The sequence below is a fragment of the Balaenoptera physalus genome, assembly GCF_965194825.1.
Source record: "Balaenoptera physalus genome assembly, chromosome: 11".
Classification (NCBI taxonomy): domain Eukaryota; kingdom Metazoa; phylum Chordata; class Mammalia; order Artiodactyla; family Balaenopteridae; genus Balaenoptera; species Balaenoptera physalus.
Genome location: NC_138896.1, coordinates 79,416,028 through 79,436,628, shown reverse-complemented (window position 1 = coordinate 79,436,628; position 20,601 = coordinate 79,416,028). Strand labels below are relative to the sequence as shown.

The 20,601-nt window shown below is 37.1% G+C and overlaps 1 protein-coding gene across 44 annotated transcripts in view; it reads right to left on the bottom strand.

Annotated features, from left to right (window-relative positions):
• SLMAP (sarcolemma associated protein) overlaps positions 1–20,601 on the bottom strand; it is a 151,094-nt gene that overhangs the window by 18,511 nt on the left and 111,982 nt on the right. For 28 of the 44 annotated variants that reach the window (XM_082412211.1, XM_082412209.1, XM_082412177.1 and 25 more), the window contains 3 exons: positions 16,386–16,445; positions 11,258–11,338; positions 10,917–10,976 (listed from right to left, as the gene is read on the bottom strand). In XM_082412211.1, coding sequence (XP_082268337.1) covers positions 10,917–10,976; positions 11,258–11,338; positions 16,386–16,445 — 201 coding nt within the window. Of the gene's footprint in view, positions 1–10,916; positions 10,977–11,257; positions 11,339–16,319; positions 16,446–20,601 lie in introns of all 44 variants that reach the window. The other 16 variants (XM_082412190.1, XM_082412168.1, XM_082412181.1 and 13 more) reach the window with 2 other exon arrangements.

Sequence of the window (20,601 nt, the reverse complement as noted above, 5' to 3'; positions counted from 1 at the left end):
TTGGTTTACAAACAACTCAGGCATAACAACTTCAATCTATCAAAAAAGAATTAAGAATAAAATTTCACAGTGTAATCACTGCAGGTCTTAGATATTACAAAACCATGTTTTCATCTTCATATCTTACTTCTCCCTGTCAAAAATCTGACTCTAGGGGCTTCGCTGGTGGCGCAGTGGTTGAGAGTCTGCCTGCCAATGCAGGGGACACGGGTTCGAGCCCTGGTCTGGGAAGATCCCACATGCCGCAGAGCAACTAGGCCCGTGAGCCACAACTACTGAGCCTGAGCGTCTGGAGCCTGTGCTCCGCAACAAGAGAGGCCACGACAGTGAGAGTCCAGCGCACCGCGATGAAGAGTGGCCCCCGCTTGCCACAACTAGAGAAAGCCCTCACATAGAAACGAAGACCCAACACAGCCAAAAATAAATAAATAAATAAATTAATAATTTAAAAGAAAATCTGACTCTAGGTTCATCTATTTTAGCCAGTCTATCAACTCTTCCTTCAAACAGTCATGGTAAGGGTGGAGGCAAAGAGAGAGAGAGATTGAGAGAGATTTTCCAGTGGCAGGTGCATTGTCACAGCAACTACAAATCTTCTCTTTCAATATCACGCATTGGGGTCTGCAAAGGTTCTAGCTGCCCATCTCTGGAACTGTCATTATGTAGGACAACGTCCTTATTCTTAGGAGTATTAAAGCAGGAAGTATCACGATGCCTTTATCTTTTTTTTTTTTAAAAAAAGTTGATTTACAATGTTGTGTTAATTTCTGCTGTACAGCAAAGTGACTCAGTTATACATACATTTATTCTTTTTCTTATTCTTTTCCATTATGGTTTATCACAGGATATTGATTATAGTTCCATGTGCTATACGGCAGGACCTTGTTGTTTATCCATCCTATATATAGTAGCTTGCATCTGCTAATCCCAAACTACCAGTCCTTCCCTCCTCAACCCCACCTCCTCCATGGCAACCACAATCTGTTCTCCATGTCTGTAAGTCTGTCTCTGTTTCGTAGATATGTTCATTTGTGTCATATTTTAGATTCCCACATACAAGTGATATCATATGGTATTTGTCTTTCTCTTTCTGACTTACTTTGCTTAGTATGATAATCTCTAGGTCCATCTATATTGTTGCAAATGGCATTATTTCATTCTTTTTTTATGGCTGAGTAATATTCCATTGTATATAGATACCACATCTTCTTTATCCATTCATCTGTTGATGGACATTTAGGTTGCTTCCATGTCTTGGCTATTGTAAACAGTGCTGCTATGAACACTGGGGTGCATGTCTCTTTTCGAACTGGGTATATGCCCAGGAGTGGGACTGCTGGATCATATGGCAAATCTATTTTTAGTTTTTTGAGGAACCTCCATACTGTTTTTCATTGTGGCTGCACCGATTTACATTCCCACCAACAGTGTAAGAGGGTTCTCTTTTCTCCACACCCTCTCCAGTATTTATTATTTGTAGACTTTTTAATGATGGCCATTCTGATGGGTGTGAGGTATAGTTTTGATTTGCATTTCTCTAATAATTAGTGATGATGAGCATCTTTTCATGTGTATGTCTTCTTTGGAGAAATGTCTATTTAAGTCTTCTGCCCATTTTTTGATTGGGTTGTTTGTTTTTCTGTTATTGAATTGTATGAGCTGTTTGTATATTTTGGAAATTAAGCCCTTATTGGTTGCATCATTTGCAAAGTATATGTAAATATCATTTGCAAGTATCATGATGCCTTTATCTTACTTTCAAGTGGTTTGGCAAAAAATATCTACATAATATCCTTCAGTAGATATTTTCCTACTTGTATGTTAGGGTTTTTTTCTAAGCACTTTTGACAACTTGGGCTAAATAATTCTTTGTTTTGGGGCTGACCTGTGGATTGCGGGGTGTTTAGGAGGTTCATTGGTTTCAACCCACTAGATGCTAATAGCACTGCCCCTCAGTTGTAACAACCAAAAATGTTTCCATATATTGCCCAATGTCCCTGGGGGTATAAAATTGCCCCACCTTGAGAACTACTGTTCCATGTTAATAACTTTATAACAAAGAGAAAACAAATCTACACATAGGCTTCTTTCCCACAGAAGCATTGGTTAGTAATTCTGAAACTATTTTCTGTATATTCTAAAAATGTTTTAAAAAATAAATAAATTGTAGATAATGGCATCCAGGTTTCTCACTATTGGGAAAGACAATTACAGATATGGAAATACGAAAGACAATTAATTCTGTGGTGTAAGGTATGAATTAGAAGATCTGAATGTATAAAATAGACTCTAATAGATCTGAATGTATAAAAATAAATAGATATAGAAATAAATATAGACATGTGAGGCAGTAAATATAGCCATACATGTATGTATGGATATGAATATACATACATCTATTTCTTAACTCTGTCCACTCAAGTGGGCCTAGAAGTAATGAACACATCATATACTCAGATCTTGGTTTGTCAATACCATTCTCTAGTTTAAAAAACTAGGGCTCTGTGGAGAAATGGCTGATTTCAGGACTAAAGCTAAGTACAAGATGAATGTAGAACATCTTTTTTTTGTGTCAGAAAGTAAGAAAGGACTCAAAGAATGATTGGGTCCAAAAAGACATAAGGGGCTCCCACTGGCCAAACATGAGACAATTTGAGTACCAAAATAAACAATGATAGTGACAGATGATAATCGACTGAATAAAACATGAATCCATGAATTCACACTGCTATAGAAAAAGAAAGGAAGGAAGGAAAGAAGAAAGGGAAGGGAAGAGAAAACTCTTCCATACTGTAGAAAGCTTGCTAATAAATGTAGAAGGATGACAGAATTATGAAATCACTACTTGGCAACTATGATTATAATAAATGATTCAGGCAATCATCATAAGGAGACATTAAAGCTAAGAAGATAAATGTTTGAGGAGTGGGCTTCCCTGGTGGCACAGTGGTTGAGAATCTGCCTGCCGATGCAGGGGACACGGGTTCGAGCCCTGGTCTGGGAAGATCCCACATGCCGTGGAGCAACTAGGCCCGTGAGCCACAACTACCGAGCCTGCGCGTCTGGAGCTGGAGCTTGTGCTCTGCAACAAGAGAGGCCGCGACAGTGAGAGGCCCGCGCACCGCGATGAAGAGTGGCCCCCGCTTGCCGCAACTAGAGAAAGCCCTTGCACAGAAACAAAGGCCCAACACAGCCAAAAAAAAAATAATAAAATTAATTAATTAATTAATAATTAAAAAAAAATTTTTGAGGAGTAACAGGATATTTATTTAAAGTTGACATCATCAGCGACAGAACAATTCAACATCAGGTGCCTCCTGATATGATGCCCAAAATTATTTCTGTTATATTACTGCCAAAGATGCACAACTTTAATCTAATCATGAGGAAACATAAGATACAACCAAACTGAGGGACATTTTAGAAAATGACCATGGTTCTTCAAAAATGTCAATGTCATGGAACACAAAGAAAAACTGAGGAACTGTTCCAGATTAAAGGGACTAAAGAGACATGACAGATGAATGCAACGCATGACTCAGGATTTTCTGAGGACATTATTGAGACAACTGACAACACGTGAATAAGGTCTGTGTATTTGATAATAGTAATATATCAGCTTGTAGTTAATTTCCTGATTTTGAGAATTATATGGTAGTTATGGAAGAGAAACAGAAAACACACATGAAAATATTTAGGAGTAAGGTTATCACGCCTGCAATTTACTCTCAGTGGTTCAGGGAGAGAGAGGGAGGAGGAAGGAAGAGGGAAAGGGAGATGGATAAATCAAATTTGGTAAAATGTTAACAGCAAATAGGGTGAAATGTTAACAGTTGGAAAATCTGGATGAAGAGTATATGTATGAGGTTCTTTGTTCTATTCTTGCAACTTTTCTGTAAGTCTGAAATTATATCAAAATAAAAAGTCAAAAGGATAATTTCTACATATATACATAAACAAATAAAGAAAATATGGCAAAATACTAACAACTGCTGAATCTAGGTGATGGACACATATGGAAGTTTTTGGCATTCTTCAATTTTTCTTGTGTTTGAAATTTTTCCTAATTAAAAAAGGTCTCTTGAAATTACCAATCCTAACGCTACAATCTTGGAGCAATCATTTCTCCCTATATTCTTATCCTTAACCTATCTTCCCCTTCTGCATTCTATATTGCATTGTGACACTAGAGCAATTTTCTTACTGAGATCAAGAACCTACACTGCCGGGGCTTCCCTGGTGGCGAAGTGGTTAAGAATCCGCCCGCCAATGCAGGGGACACGGGTTCGAGCCCTGGCCTGGGAAGATCCCACATGCCGCGCAGCAACTAAGCTCGTGCACCACAACTACTGAGCCTGCGCTCTAGAGCCTGAGAGCCACAACTACTGAATCCCGCGCACCTAGAGCCCATGCTCCGCAACAAGAGAAGCCACCACAATGAGAAGCCAGCGCACCACAATGAAGAGTAGCCCCCGCTCGCCACAACTAGAGAGAAAAGCCCGTGCACAGCAACGAAGACCCAACGCAGTCAATAAATAAATAAATAAATAAAATTATTTTTTAAAAAAGGAAGATAAATGAAAGCCTTATTGAGCTAAATAAAAACCCATTTTATTTAGATGTGCAAGTCAAATGGAAATAAATGTTTTTTAGGAACTATGATGAGGTGAAAAGATTAATAGAATCTGTTTTCCTTTTAACACAAATCGTGTCTTTAGAAGTGCTTGGTGTATAGTCTGGGCCAGGAACCAGCTTTTCTCAGACTAAGGCTAAATTCTATAAAAAGGTCTACACCACACAGTAACCCACTAAAGAACCAGCCGTGGCACAGAGAATACATGATACTCTAAATTAAATTTGTTGTAACTATTTCTTCATAAGAGTGACTGGAGATTTAACTTAAAATCTGACCTTTGCTTTAAATGTGGGTGAGACACTCTGAACCACGTGCTAAAGAGCCAAATCAAAACATTTCTGCCTGAGTTCTATTTTGCACGTGCATGTCTGTTGAAGGCTAATGTAGCCATAACATCTGTTACCTCAGCAACTGATAGAAGTGACCTAGCAGAAGCAGCTGGCCAGGTGGGTGCCATCCTCTTTCTACTACTATCACCCATTCCTTTGGAAAGTCTGGTAGTTTAGTTGCAGGCTTGGTTGATGAGAACCTTCACAGTGGAGGAAGACCACTTTCTTGCTGTGGATATGTGTAGTCATGTGAGATAGTCCTAGGTGGTAGCCTATGAATTTAGCTTTGGCAGCAGCCTCTTACTGTTGATTCTCACCCCTTTGCCATTCCTTCTGACCAGCCGGGTTCCCTCTTGACAACTGGATCTTTTGTTGGCTCCTTTGTCCTTCCCATTGTTCTTCTCTTTCTCTATAAATTCCCCCTGCTATCACCGTCTATCCCTATGCAGAGAATTCCCAAACACTGTTACTGACTTCTTTCTGACCCAGTCTTATCTTTCTCCACATCTGCCCCACACAGCCTGTGTTGCACCACATTTTCCTACTGGTAAATGTTAATTCTACATTAAACATTAGTCCTATTTGTAAATGTCAGTACTATTTTAAGGAAAGGCATGGCGCCCTTTTCCCTCTTGGTGTACCCTGACTTATCTTTAACCAACACATTTGGGAAGCCCATTCTGACTACTGCTCCACTCCACCCCTGCCCCTAGCCAGGAAATTAGCTCTGCTCTCCAAAGTTTTCACCACACCTATTAAAACACTTATTACACTATCAACCTGTCTCCTTACTCCATAAGACTGTAGCCTCCTCATGTATCTTATCTCTGTATCTCCTGGGCCAATAAATGTCACAGAATTAAATGAAAATGGCTTTCCAGTCCTAGTTTCTGTATCACACTTCCAACTGCATTTCTGGTTCTGAGGGTGACAATACAAAGCGTCTGAACGTGAAAGGAAGAACTTTTAATAATTATGCTGGGACAACAGGTATAAATGGTTTCAGGCAAACCAGAACCTATGGAAAACCTTCCTGTTCAACATGTGCCAAACTAAAAACATCACATTGTCTTTCCACCACATCATTTAGACTATGTCCCTAGTTGTTTATATGTCCTGCAAGTTGGCAGTTGGATCTAGAATCTTGATCAGATTCAGGTTCAGTTTTTTGTCACTGAATACATCACATGTAGTATGACACACTTTCAGGGTCATCTCAAATGATACTTCTTCCATGAATCGCCTTTCCTCCCCATCTTCTAAGATAAACAAAAAGAAACAAATATAAAATCTGGACATTCTTTCTCCTTTCTTTGACTCCTAATGGCAACAACCACCAAGAAACAGCTTATCATCTATACCTCTTCTATAGCCAATTTGTCTAGAAACTCCTCAAATCCCAAAGAGAGTCTTACTAGACTTTGAAACCACTGGAGTCTCCGGCACAATTCCCTAAATAGAGCAAAGTTGCATTAGACACTAATTGGACTGAATTCCAGTTTTCCTTTTGTCTTTTTTTTGGGAAATGATTCCAAGCATATAAAAACCTGTGGATCAAGCCACAGCTTTATTTCTCTCAAAAGTGGCATAAATTGGTTGAAAATAATTAATATTTCAGGAAAATTACTACTGCTATCATTATTTCATTTATATCTCATGGTGAATGTTTAATCTACTTTAGATTCTTTTACCAACCCTAGATGACTAACATGACAGGTAGCACATTATAATTCTAAAAAAAGATTGGCTGTTTTTTAAAAAGGAAATAATAAAATTTGAAAATAATAGTTCAAGAAGCCAGGCATAGGGTTTCAATGAATAAAATAAAGGGGCTACTTTCTACAACTCTCAAGGTTAACACTGTGGTCTAATAATTTATACTCTTCATCTAAGAGAAAAATTCTGTTGGTCTACTGAACCTAATTACACAGACAACAAAACATAACCACATATACTCAAGCATAACCCAAGTGTTTCTAATAAATGTCAGTAAATACATTAAAGAATTTAGGACTTCCCTGGTGGCGCAGTGGTTAACAATCTCTGCCTGTTAATGCAGGGGACACGGGTTCGAGCCTTGGTCCAGGAAGATTCCACATGCCACGGAGCAACTAAGCCCGAGTGCCACAACTACTGAGCCTGCGCTCTAGAGCCCGCAAGCCACAACTACTGAGCACGCAAGCTGCAACTACTGAAGCCCGCGCGCCTAGAGCCCGTGTTCCAAAACAAGAGAAGCCACCGCAATGAGAGGCCTGCGCACCGCAACAAAGAGTAGCCCCTACTCGCGTCAACTAGAGAAAAACCCGCGCGCAGCAACGAAGACCCAATGCAGCCAAAAATAAATAAATTTATTTAAAAAAAAAAGAATTTACACAACTCTTACAAAGAAAAACAATGGATGAAACAACCATTTAGGGCTATGATGACTGTTTCTTGGAGACTCTTCTAAAATTTGCTGCTTCTAATGGGTGATTTTTCTTCATCTAATTACTGACTGACTTAACAATTCTATTCTTAAAATCAAGCTGCAAAATCTTTCAAGAGGTGTTGATAAAAATACCACTTCATTAAACAAAAGTTGGCAATCATATAGGAACGTAAGGAAAGTTTTTGGGTTCTGTTTTTGTCACCTTAACTGAAAGCAAGGTTAGGGAAACTAACCCATTTTCATCAATGGCACTCCAAGCAATTACCAGTAGCATTCGTACACCCACCCTCCTTCCACATGCACCTTGTGTTTTCCAGTCTCTATCTCCTACAACTCCCCCTTTTATACCCTCTTCCTTGAGTCTGATTCTCTAGCCTATATCATGGGCACTTTTACAGATATAATTTAGCCTTCCCGTTGTACTCAAGGATTAAAAAAATTTTGCCCTGACATCTGGCAAAGTAAACAAATAAATACATTATTAACTGGAAAAGATCCACAACCAACAACTGCTTTTCCTTAAAAGATAAAGTAGGAAATATTTTTTTAAATCCCACAATCTTATTTAATTAATGAAAAGTTACCCTTTAACTGATAGGTTTGCCTTTTAAAAAAAAATAATAAATTTATTTATTTAATTTATTTTTTTGGCTGCATTGGGTCTTTGTTGCTGCACACGAGCTTTCTCTAGTTGCGGTGAGCAGGGGCTACTCTTCATTGCAATGGGTAGGCTTCTCATTGCGGTGGCTTCTCTTGTTGCGGAGCACGGGCTCTAGGCATGCGGGCTTCAGCAGCTGTGGCACACAGGCTCAGCAGTTGTGGCTCGCGGGCTCTAGAGGGCAGGCTCAGTAGTTGTGGCGCACGGGCTTAGTTGCTCCACAGCATGTGGGAATCTTCCCGGACCAGGGATTGAACCCGTGTCCCCTGCATTGGCAGGTGGATTCTTAACCATTGCACCACCAGGGAAGTCCCCGGATAGGTTTGCCTTTGTTAATCACCATCATTATTATTATTATCAGTATCTTCATTATGGGGCTTAACATGTTATGTTCCCAACAACATAGTAAGTGATCTACTTGTACTGTTTCATTTAATCCTCACAAGAATCCTATGAAGTTGGTTTTCCCCAAACCAACAAACCAAAAGACACTGAAGCACAGAGGGGTTACGCAATTTGCCCAAGGATATATTACAAATAAATGGCAGGGGCTTCCCTGGTGGTGCAATAGTTAAGATTCCACGCTCCCAATGCAGGGGGCCCGGGTTCGAATCCTGCTCGAGGAACTAGATCCCACATGCATGCTGCAACTAAGAGTTCGCATGCCACAACTGAGATCCAGCACAACCAAACAAATAAATAAGTAAATAAAAAAAAACCCCACAAATAAATGGCAGAGCTGGGACAGAACTCAGAGATCTTTGGCTCTTAGCCTCTTGGCTAGAGCCTGTCACTTTCCTAGCGCTCTTGTGGTTTTATAACTTTGATGTAAGAGGTCTATTATTAATTCATTCAACAAACATCTGAGTTCTTCCAAATATCTGGCATTGTGGTAGGGAAGAGGATAAAAATAAAATCTAAAGCAGACGGACACATAAGATTACAAAAGCACTAATAACATTTGAATATAATTAACACAGTCATAAACACTATTTACAGGAGTTACTCAGTTTTCCTGGGTATCTCCCTTGTATACTGGAGGTATACATGTTATTAAACTCCTGTTGATGTTGTTTTTTTCTAAAAAAAAAAAAAAAAAAAAAAGACTACTTATAAATCAATCTGGATTTGGCTGCTGAAAAGCTTTCTGGGAGATTTCTACAGTAAAAAAAGATCATAAGAACAGCTACTTCTTTACGACGGGTGTCCCTTCCTCATTCACCTCCCTTCTTGTTTCTGTGTGTCCCCCAAAGGCCCAAGGTTCCCAAACTTTTTCAGTATCAGCAACAACATTCTATGCATTAATGGTCTTACGTTTCTGAGAAGAATCAGAAATGCTCCAAGATGAGATTTCTGGCCTGTACACACATTAACTTAGATTTACTATTACCACACTAGAAAAAAGGTATGTCTCATAAACACCAAAGGTCACCTGAGAAGAGTGCGGATCGGTAAGAATACTGGAAACTATTATCATACTAAAAAACAGGTTGGCAGTTGGTTGCCCGGACCAGTAATCCTCAGGGCTTCCCTTGGTACGGGAATTCAATCAAAGGTGGCTCAAAGAGCCATGTCAGCTTCAGTATCCATGGGGGAGAAAAGAGAAGGCCATGATGCCCAGACTAAGGAATTCGAGAGAATCTGGGTAATCTCTTGGTTAACCAACCCCAATGCCAATCATTATACAACTAGGAGAGCAGCAGGATCATGCAGGGTGAAACTAAGGCTTCCTTATATAATCCAAAACTTAGGGTCTGTACTGGGAGATCCCTTAACAGCCCAGCCAGAAGCAAAGGCATTTCTATACAAAGAAACCTCCACAGGCTGCTTTTGCTGCTAATTTCCGAGAGTTGCCTGGTATTGGTCCACTGCTACTAAAATGTGTAACCTAGTGAGCTGAACTTATATGTCAACTTTTCTTGTGTACAATAAGGCAATTATAAAAGAGACTAAATGCTGGGTGGGAGAGGGAGGGGATATGGGGGTATATGTATACATATATAGCTGATTCACTTTGTTGTACAGCAGAAATTAACACACAACATGGTAAAGCAATTATACTCCAATAAAGATGTAAAAAAAAAATAATAATTTTCTCTAAATGAGAAATGGATCAAAACACTTAAAAGTGAATCTTTTGTGTGGCAGCTGTTGTCATGAATGCAAAAAAAAAAAAGGAGACTAAATGCTGACAATCACAGATTTATCAATAAGCCATCCCCAAGCACTTTATTTTAAAAACACTTTTATAAATGCTAATTTAATTCCTACCCATTTCATTCTAAACAAGTAAATATCAAATAAATGTACTTCTTATTTAGAAGTGACACAAGTGAAAGAATTTATTATATGCACTGCTCATCTTAGCCCCACCCAAAATTTCTAGAAGAGTCCTAAGTCCTAAGAACCTGGGGTTATTTACTGGAGAATGAGGAGGGCCAGAAAATGAGGAAATTTACAACTGCTACCATATGATAACAGAGCAAACAGGTAGTTCTTTCAAGAAAGTTAATATTTTTAATCTTTTTTTAGTTTACATTAAAAGTGGTAATGAGTTTCTATCAGACACATCAAGGTAAACACAAAAAAACCACAGCTGCATTTCACATTCTACCACTTATTGCCTTGCCTTCATTTAACTTTGATTGATACACACTATTTTACAATTTAAATGTTTTTCTTTAAAGCACTGGCACCAACATCAACATTTTAAATTTTAGTTCCTGCTACGTTAGAGAACCTATCTTAATCTTTTAAGTTAAAACTAAGTTTTAACTAAAGCTTAAAACATATAATACATGATTTTGTGGCAAAGGGTGAATCTGATGCCCTGGTTTAAAATGTCTTAAAAACAAGTTAAAATACCTTTTAATAGGGACACTTTAGCAAAGGGTTCATTTAGGTCTTGCTCATCCATTTGGGCGTCTACAGAGGGGGGAAAAAGATAATTATAAACAGTAAACTCTATTAGCAAGCTATCATTATCAAAATAAAAAACTGAAATTTATACAGCTATTGTATTTGGATCATTGAAAGTAGTTTTTAAATTTATCCAAGATTCAAGGGAGTGACTTGATAAATAGAAGTATTGCTTTTTCCCTCAAACACAAACTTTGAGATCTCCACCCACACTAACCTGCATACCTAAACTGCTTGGTAGGTAACAATAACATCTACAGATTTATAAATATTAGGTTAAAACTGACCTGTAGTGTCGTCACTACTTTTCTCCTTGCTTGGACTCAGAGTATCTGATAAATCAGATTCCTTTGCTCTTGCCTGGTTCTCTAAGAAGAAAAAAATAAATAAATAAATAAAAGTAGAATCTCTTTACAATTAAATAGCTTATATCAATAAAACTGCTTCAGGCTATGCGTGCTCTAAATCTACTGGTATGCAAAATACTTTTAAAATTAACTGAGGTCACTGGATCTCTTACTTCTTCACCACTCTAGTCCAAAATGGAATGCTGGTTATTACACGTAGCTCATATTAAATTATAATGTGGATCATGATTGCTGTGCAGAGGAGGGCTGGGGCTTTTGTTCAAGGCTGTCCACTGGCCAACTGGAAACAAAAATGAAGCAAGCTTTGCTAAAGTATTCAGAGACCTGCAACAAATATAGCAAAATTCCCAGGACAATGTGGATACCGTATGAAGATGATGAAAGAAAAGGATTCTATTATATAAAAACACTAGTTAGGTTGCCTTAGTAATATTTATACTCATGATAAAGACTCTTTTTAAAAAAATCACCATTGTCTTTTATAAAAGTAACATTTAAAACAAGAAAATTAACAGCCTTTTATATCTAAAGAAAGTATTACTGTACCTGAACCACAGGCCTGAAATTCTTTGCTTGAGTTGTTATTTCCTTAAACTCAAGGACCATTCTCACTACTTGGCCTATTCAAGCTATATTAAGATATAGCTTAAGCCCCATCACCTCTAAGGAAGTCTTCATTTCTCCAGCATGTTGCTCCTTTTTATTTATCTTCTCTGGGACATAGGGTTTTATAATTAATCATGTTCTATTTTATATCATTCTCTGTGTATACATATATCTTGTTTCCTTAGTGAGATTATAAATTCACTAAACATATAATTACTTTTTATAATGTTACGCACTTAACTATACTGTCTGTGGTAATCTGTATCAAAAATTTAAATGTGTACATTCACTTCTAGTACTTTTCCTAAGGAAATAATAGGCAACATATAGTATATATATATAAGGACGTTCATTGCAGCATTGTTCATTATGGAATGGAAAATGTCCAAGATATATTCACTACTATTAAGTAAAAGTAAAGTCTGTTAAGCCGTGTATAAGATGATCCCCTTTAGACTGAAAATAGCTATACACTTAGCTATGAATTTTTTGTTGTATATATTTATTCAAGTCTAGAAGGATCTACAACAGAGATACCATGGTCATTTCTGAAGGTAGGGATGAACATTTATTTTCTAACTTCACATTGTTATATATTGTTTGAAAAATTATGGTGAACATATATTGTTTTCATAATCAACTAAATCAAGAGATATTTTTCATTTTAGAAGCAGTCAGAAACATATCTAAAACCAATACTGTCAAAATAATACAATATTAAAATATAACTTGTTATGGCTATTCCATGTAAGAATACATTAGAACTTATGGCTTCACTTGTGAAATGAATGATGGATTACAAGAAGCCTTTTGCTTCCTTTCTCACTGCCATTTCTAGTCAAAGGCCAACGGGGGAGAGACAGTGAGTTTAGAATAGAAGTGAAGTCACTGATTACTGAGGTCCATGGGAATCTAATCTGTGACCTCTGGTGCATTCACAGTGTACTATAGTCAGACATTTCTGAATGTACTAGTTTTGATCACTAAGTTACAGTCTCAAATAAGGCAGGCTAACACATCTTGTCTATATATAGAAAGAAAAGAAACCACTGTGGGAACAAAAAGGAAAAGACAAAAATGACTCTTTCCTAATTTTAATATTCTTGGCAATTTTATGATCAAGATATAGAGGTAAACCAAGAGGAACGTATTTTCAAAAGTATTCTTCTGGCTTAGAAGGAACTTTTATTTCCTATTTGGAGAAGTAGCCAGGGAGGTAAAATTGCCTTAGAGGTGGGACTATCTTCCATTAAGATCTTACTAGAATATAAGCTCCATGAGTGCAGGAATTTTTGTTTTGTTAACTGCTATAATCCCATTGCATAGAACAGTGCACAGTACATAGTACGTGCGCCAAAAAGAGGACCATTAGAGATACAATTTTACTTTGAGTAAGAAGGCAAGCTTTTAGCAAGTCAAGTCATGGTTCACCATTGTTGTGTCCTGATACTAGAGTTATTATATGGAGGCAAACGAAATCTATTCAAGATGAAACACAGGACACAACAAATGAGTGGTAGAGTCTCTACTGTTCAAAACATCTACTTTTCAGCTATTAAAAGTCATTACTAGCTGATTTTCTGTGCAGTATTTAATCATTAAAATGCATACCAATAGTATATAGAAGTAAATGGAAGAATGGCTACCAACATCAATACCAAAATTGTTCCCAAACTGGCAAGTCTACAATAAGGTGAATATTTTCACTATATCTTCAAGCAGACATAACGACGGATGGGCAAGACAAACACAGACCACTTCCTACACCACTGGAACCATTATTTGCAAAGAAAGCAAGGTCAAGGATCAAGGGAAAAAAAAAAAGGAGAACTAACATTTGTTGGACAACGGACCAGTGCTTCCTGCTTTATAAGCAATATTTCATTAAATTCCCACAAAATCCTCTAAGTTATATACTGTCAATCCCATCTTACAAATGAGGAAACTGAGGTTTAAAGAGCTAAAGTAAGTTGCCTGAGGGCACATAGCTAGTTACTGGTAGAACCTGGAATTAAAAGCTACTGTTTGACCTGCTCTGTATTCTTTCTACTTCCACCTTGAAATCTACTGTAAACTGCAAGTTGAGTTAGGACTTAAATAGAAGGCATATGCAACTTATGATTACATTTTTCATTAGGTGAAATACCTGAAGGGAATACTACCAAGACTTGTAACAGCTGGTAACTGGCAATTTCCAACAACTGATATTTAAAATCAGTTTTAAATATCATTCCATTAAAAACATCAGCAATGAAAGCATTTAAAAAATAAAACAATCCAGCCAAACCCAAAAGAAAATACTTTATAGCCAGATATAAAGCATTTAAAATGTAATTTATTTCAGCCAACTAGTTTGTCACAAGGATTAGTGTACCTCTGCATGCTAACTGTGGGAAGTACCAGTAAAATGTTGACTGCTGATAGAAATATCTCTGGGTATATAAAACATCTGTATTATCATTCTTTTTTTTGGCCACGCTGCACAGCTTGCAGGATCTTAGTTCCCTGCCCAGGGATCGAACCTGGGCCCGGTCAGTGAAAGCTCCAAATCCTTACCACTGGACCACCAGGGAATTCCCTGTATTATTCTTTTTTTTTGGGCCGCGTTGGGTCTTCATTGCTGCGTGCAGGTTTTCTGTAGTTGTGGTGAGTGGGGGCTACTCTTCCTTGCGGTGCGCGGGCTTCTCATTATGGTGGCTTCTCTTGTTGCGGAGCACGGGCTCTAGGCGCGCGGGCTTTAGTAGTTGCAGCACGCGGGCTCAGTAGTTTCGGCATGTGGGGCCTAGAGCACGCAGGCTCAGTAGTTGTGGCGCACGGGCTTAGTTGCTCCGCAGCACATGGGATCTTCCCGGACCAGGGATCGAACCTGTGTCCCCTGCATTGGCAGGCAGATTCCCAACCACTGCGCCACCAGGTAAGTCCCTGTATTATCATTCTTAAAGGATGTATTCTATTCACTTGCATGGACTTACTTGCCATAATTTATTTAATAAATGCCCTTATTATCGGACACTTACGTTTTCCTTTTTTTGCCTTTAAAACAACACAAACAAATGCCCTTGCACATTTGTCCAATTTGTTCCTTAAGATAAAAACTTAGAAATGAAATTGCTAGGTCAAAAAGCATGTTCTTTAAAACTTTCAATACATATTTTATAGCCAGATTTCAAAAGGAAATCATAACATTTTCTTTTTCAATAATGACATAACATAATTTCAAGGAAATATATTCTAATTCAGAATGCATTAAATAGAAGCACTTGGGTAGCAAGATACTTTTCTTTAATTATAAGAAGCACTGATTTTTTTCCAAGGCTCTACTTCTACATCAAAGTGTTGGCTATTTAACCAACTAATCTGAATAGGTATTTAGATGGTGAAGTAAAAGCTATTTTAAAATCTGTTCTCATCTCACTTTAATAAGATGAAATAAATTGCCATACGTACTAAAAATAGTTCACTGTTCTGAAATTCAATGCCTGTTTGCCAGAACAATATTAGTGACGCATATTTTATGCATTCTTTCCCCAAATATGGCATCTGCCATGCACAAAATTCCAAATGGAAGCCACCAGATATATGAAATAACACTATCCTTTTAAATATTTTTAAAAGCCAAATGGATCCAGTTACTTTCATAAAACAAAATGTAATGAAATGGAGTATTGCAAACTTTTATCACTCATTGTTTTAGCTAACCAAAATGATTGTCAATTTAGTTTTAAATTTTATACGGGTATGTTCTTCTGATGAAAGTCCTAGAATCACTAATGAGCATATCCCACTAAATTTATTTGCACTATTTCCCTATATATAAAAGTGACTTGACAATACGATGCTTTAAAACTCACTTTTCTTCTCTAAGCCTGACAATTGTAACAGAAAAGAATCAACAGAATAAATTACTTCAAGCAATTACAGGACTGTTCATTAAAAAATATAAGGTTCTACATAATCACTTTTGTTTAAGTCAAATTGAAATGCTAACAATTAAGATAATATTAAATATCATAAGGACTATTAAAGGTACGATAACCAACAAAATGGAACTGCAAGCATTTTTCACCTGTTTCAAAAAAGATTTACATTGCGTTTGATTAAAATTTTGAGATCAAAGCTGAAAAGAATGCTGGAAGTGAGACAGAGAGATTGCCACAAATCTTTAATACCTAACGAAACCTATTCCAAGCATTTAAAAAAAACCCACACATATATACCCACTTAAAAAGAAACTTTCTGATGAACATATCCTTCTTAAAACAGAACTCCAACTATTTTATATTATTATCTGATATTGTCACTGCATTGCCATTTTGTGAGCTGTAAGACATAAACTGATGGTTAAAGTACTATGACCTTGGAAATGTATACTAACCTTCATTATCCAAAAGAGTTGTCAAAACCCACAGAAAAATGCCACAGAAACCCACAGAAAACGAACCTTTTGAAAGCTTTGTTTCTTCTACCACTTTGGTTAGATGCCCCTCGACGATCAGCTTCTCTGCCAAAGAAAATAAACGTTACTATCCAAGCCCAAACTGAGTAGCAAGCACTTCCCTGAGCTGGGCAGTGTAACACATTCCATGACCAAATTTAAAGATGATGACATTACTCCCATGACTAGGCTTGAACAAAAACTTGAACCTGGAAGGGGAACTAAGAGAACTGGAACGATACTAGAGGAATCAGGTTAATGCAGAAATCCGAGGGTAAGGGAGATGAACTGCCTTCAGTTTTCATTAGCTTTCACATTATTTTAAAAGCCTTGAACTTTTAAAAAAGGACTCAGAACAAACAAAGCAAACCTCTTTAAATCAAGGATATTAAGTTGAAATAAAGGAATTCTGAGAAGGTATTCCATTTAAATAAAGAAGTAATACAAATCATACTATATCAAGTTTACTTTTCCCTATTGACACAATTTAGCAGAGATGCCTATATGACATGTTTCAGTAAAATGAATAATTTTAGAAGAGCTAATTATTGAAAGAAATTAAAAAAAATTTTTTTGCTTTTGTTTTATGGGGGATTCTCTGCAAATGTATAATGTAGTTTCTTTATAATTTATTTAAAGTCAGATTTTCATATTCTGCCTTTCAGTCAGGAGGATAATATATCTATTCTGTATACACCATTATCTGATCCTATATGTCACTTGGTCTCCTTCATTTTACACTTCTGCAGTATGTGAAATAATTTCTCTATTCTATCCTTTAACCCACTGCAACTTGGTCTACTCCCATTACTCAACCACTGAAATGGCCCCAAGATCACTATAACCTATCTGCCAAAGCCCATGGTTCCTTTTCTTAATTTTCATTTAACATAGGCTCTTTGCAGCATGTGGCACAGTTTGCTCCTGCCTCCTTGAAAAATAGGAAGTAGAAGTAACAAATTTAGATAATTTTAAAAGGCATTAACCCTACAAGATATGTAACATAAGCTGTCTTACCCATCCTCTGTCCTACTCCATTCCATTCTTGAAAAATCACTTCCTACAAACAACAACTTTTAACTTTTAGCCATTTCTTCTGGTATTTACATTTATATTTCTAAATAATACATTGCTATTTCTTAATTTTTCCATTTTAGGCATTATTTACTGACAATCTCTTACAGATGATTATGCTCTCATATCCTATTATCATCCTCATAAGAGTTACATTTTGTCCATCTGTAATCAGTATTTATATTATGACCATTATCTATACCTGAGTCATATAATATGCGATAATTATATTTCTTTTCTTGTACAACATTTACTATTTTTGGAACTTACAATGCCCTCTTTTGTTTTGCTAATTTTTAAAAATATATCTCAAACACAGCCCAAGTTCTTATAGAACCATAAAACTCTCAATATCCTCAAACATATCAGGCCATCTATCACATTATATATCCCTGTCTCTCCCTTCTCCTGGCCCTTTAATCTTCCTGCTCCAGTCTGAGCTGTATCCTGTACAAGATCCCCTGCCCCCAGATTCCAAATCTTCCTCTTCATGTTTTATTCCCTTGTTTTAGTGTAATATATCCTCTGATAATTTCCTGATAAGGGGTGGATAGAAGGTAAATGTTTTGTAATTTGTTCCTCTGAAAATGTTAGTGTTCTACCCTCACATTTGACTGGTTTGACAGATACATAATTCTACAGGACATAATTTTCCTTCAGAATTTTTAAAACATTGTTCCACTGTCTTCTAGCTTCAAACTGGAAGGTGAGTCTAATGCCAGTCTGACTCTTGTTCCTCATTATGCACTGCAGAAGCTTCTTGTGCTCAGCAATGCCTGGTTTGCCTGTCCTTTCTGGGCACCTGAGAAGACTGCACATTTCAAGTCCCTAGCACTCAGGAAGGTCCGTGTGACTGGTTCTAGCCAGGGCCGAAGCATTTAAAAGAGAGTACAGTAGGATTTTCATATACTTGTTCTCCCCCCACTCTAGAAACCATGTGTTCAGATTAGCCTAGATTCCTGAGTAACAGTATAGAGCAGCGTGTTCTCCCTCACCATGCACATGTAGCATAAATGAAAAGCAATGTTTGTTGAATTAAGCCATTATGATTTCAGGATTTATTTGTGGCTATATTATAATTTAGATTATGATTAATAATATGGTGTGAGATCCTTTGTTTCTCTCTGGCAATTTTCAGAATCTTTTCTTTATCCCTGGTGTTCTTAAATTTCATATACCTCAGTATGTGGTCTTGTTTTTAAAAACCGAGGTTAAATTCACATAGTGTATTAATTTTAAAGTGAACAATTCAGTGGCATTTAGTATATTCACGATAATATGGAAGCACCAACTTCATCTAGTTCCAAAACATTTTCATCATCTCAAAAGAAAACCTCATATTCATTAAGAATTTACTTCCCATCCTCCAAAATCTCTTACAACTCAATTGATCATTTTATATTTCTAAAATTAGTCTCTACTCTCATTCCCTTTGTCCTTGTGTCCTATGTCTTTTATAATATTTTACTATGAATGGATCCATTCACCATATTTAATCAAAAGTTTACTGCTTCCCTTTTAAAACTCTTTTCCTTTGACTTCTAGGATACTACTCATTCCTACTTCTTTTATGCGCCTGCTCATTCCTTCCTTCTCAGCTTTTCACTGACTTTCCTTTATTCTATGATCTAAATCTGTATGTACAACTCAACAGCAAGAAAAAAAAAAAAAGACAAAAAAAAATCTGATTAAAAATTGGGCAGAAGATCTGAACAGATATTTTTCCAAAGAAGAAATACAGATGGCCAATAGGTACATGAAAAGATTCTCAACATCACTAATCATCAGGGAAATGCAAAGCAAAACCATAATGAGATATCACCTCACACTTGTTAGAATGGCTACTATCAAAAAGACAAGAAATAACAAGAATGTGGAGAAAAGGGAACCCTGGTACATTGTTGGTGGGAATGTAAATTGATGCAGCCACTATGGAAAACAGTATGCGGGTTCTTCAAAAAATTAAAAATAGAACTATATGATCCGGCAATTCCACTTTTAGGTATTTATCTGAAGAAAACAAAAACACTAACTTGAAAAGATATATGCACACCTACGTTCACTGCAGCATTGTTTACAATAGCCAAGATAAAGAAACAACTGAAGTGTTCATCAATGGAGGAAGAGATAAAGAAATTATGGTAGGTATACATAATGGAATATTATTCAGCCATAAAAAAGAATAAAATCTTGCCATTTGTGACAATATGGATGGCCCTCAAGAGCAATGTGCTAAGTGAATTATGTCAGACATAGAAAGACAAAGACCATATGATCTCTCTTATATGTGGAATCTTTTAAAAAAAACAAAACAAGCTCATAGATACAGACAGCAGACTGATGGTTGGCCAGAGGAGGGGAGTGGGAGGTGGGAGAAGTGAATGAAGGGAACACAGGGTTTAAAAAGGGGGAGGGGAGGTAGGCAAAATGTAGACTTCAAAAGCCTCATGTGAAAAAAGTGATAGAATTGACATCATATAAATTAAAACTTTCTATATGATCAAATTCACCATAAACAAAGGAAAAGGGCAAGTGCAAACATGGAAAAAATATTTGAAAAACAAATAACAGATAAAAGGTTATTATTCGGGCTTCCCTGGTGGTACAGTGGTTAAGAATCTGCCTGCCAATGCAGAGAACACGGGTTCGAGCCCTGGCCCGGGAAGATCCCACATGCCATGGAGCAACTAAGCCCATGCGCCACAGCTATTGAGTCTGCGCTCTAGAGCCCGTGCGCCACAACTACTGAAGCCTGCACGCCTAGAGCCCATGCTCCGCAACAAGAGAAGCCACCGCAATGAGAAGCCCGTGCACCACAACGAAGAGTAGCCCCCGCTCGCCGCAAATAAAGAAAGTCCACACGCATGCAGCAACGAAGACCCAACGCAGCCAAAAATAAATAAATAAAAAATAAATAAATTTATTTAAAAAAAAGGTTATTATTCACTCCATTCATTCATTCATTGAACAATTAATTAGGGAGTGCCTACTATATGCCAGACACTGTCCTAGGTGCTGGAAACACTAGAATGAACAAATGACAAAATCCCTGCCCTCCTGATTCTTACATTCTAATGGTGTGGGGAGGGACAGGCAATAAAAAAATAAACAAATAGTATGTCAGATGGCAGTTACAGAGAAAAATAAA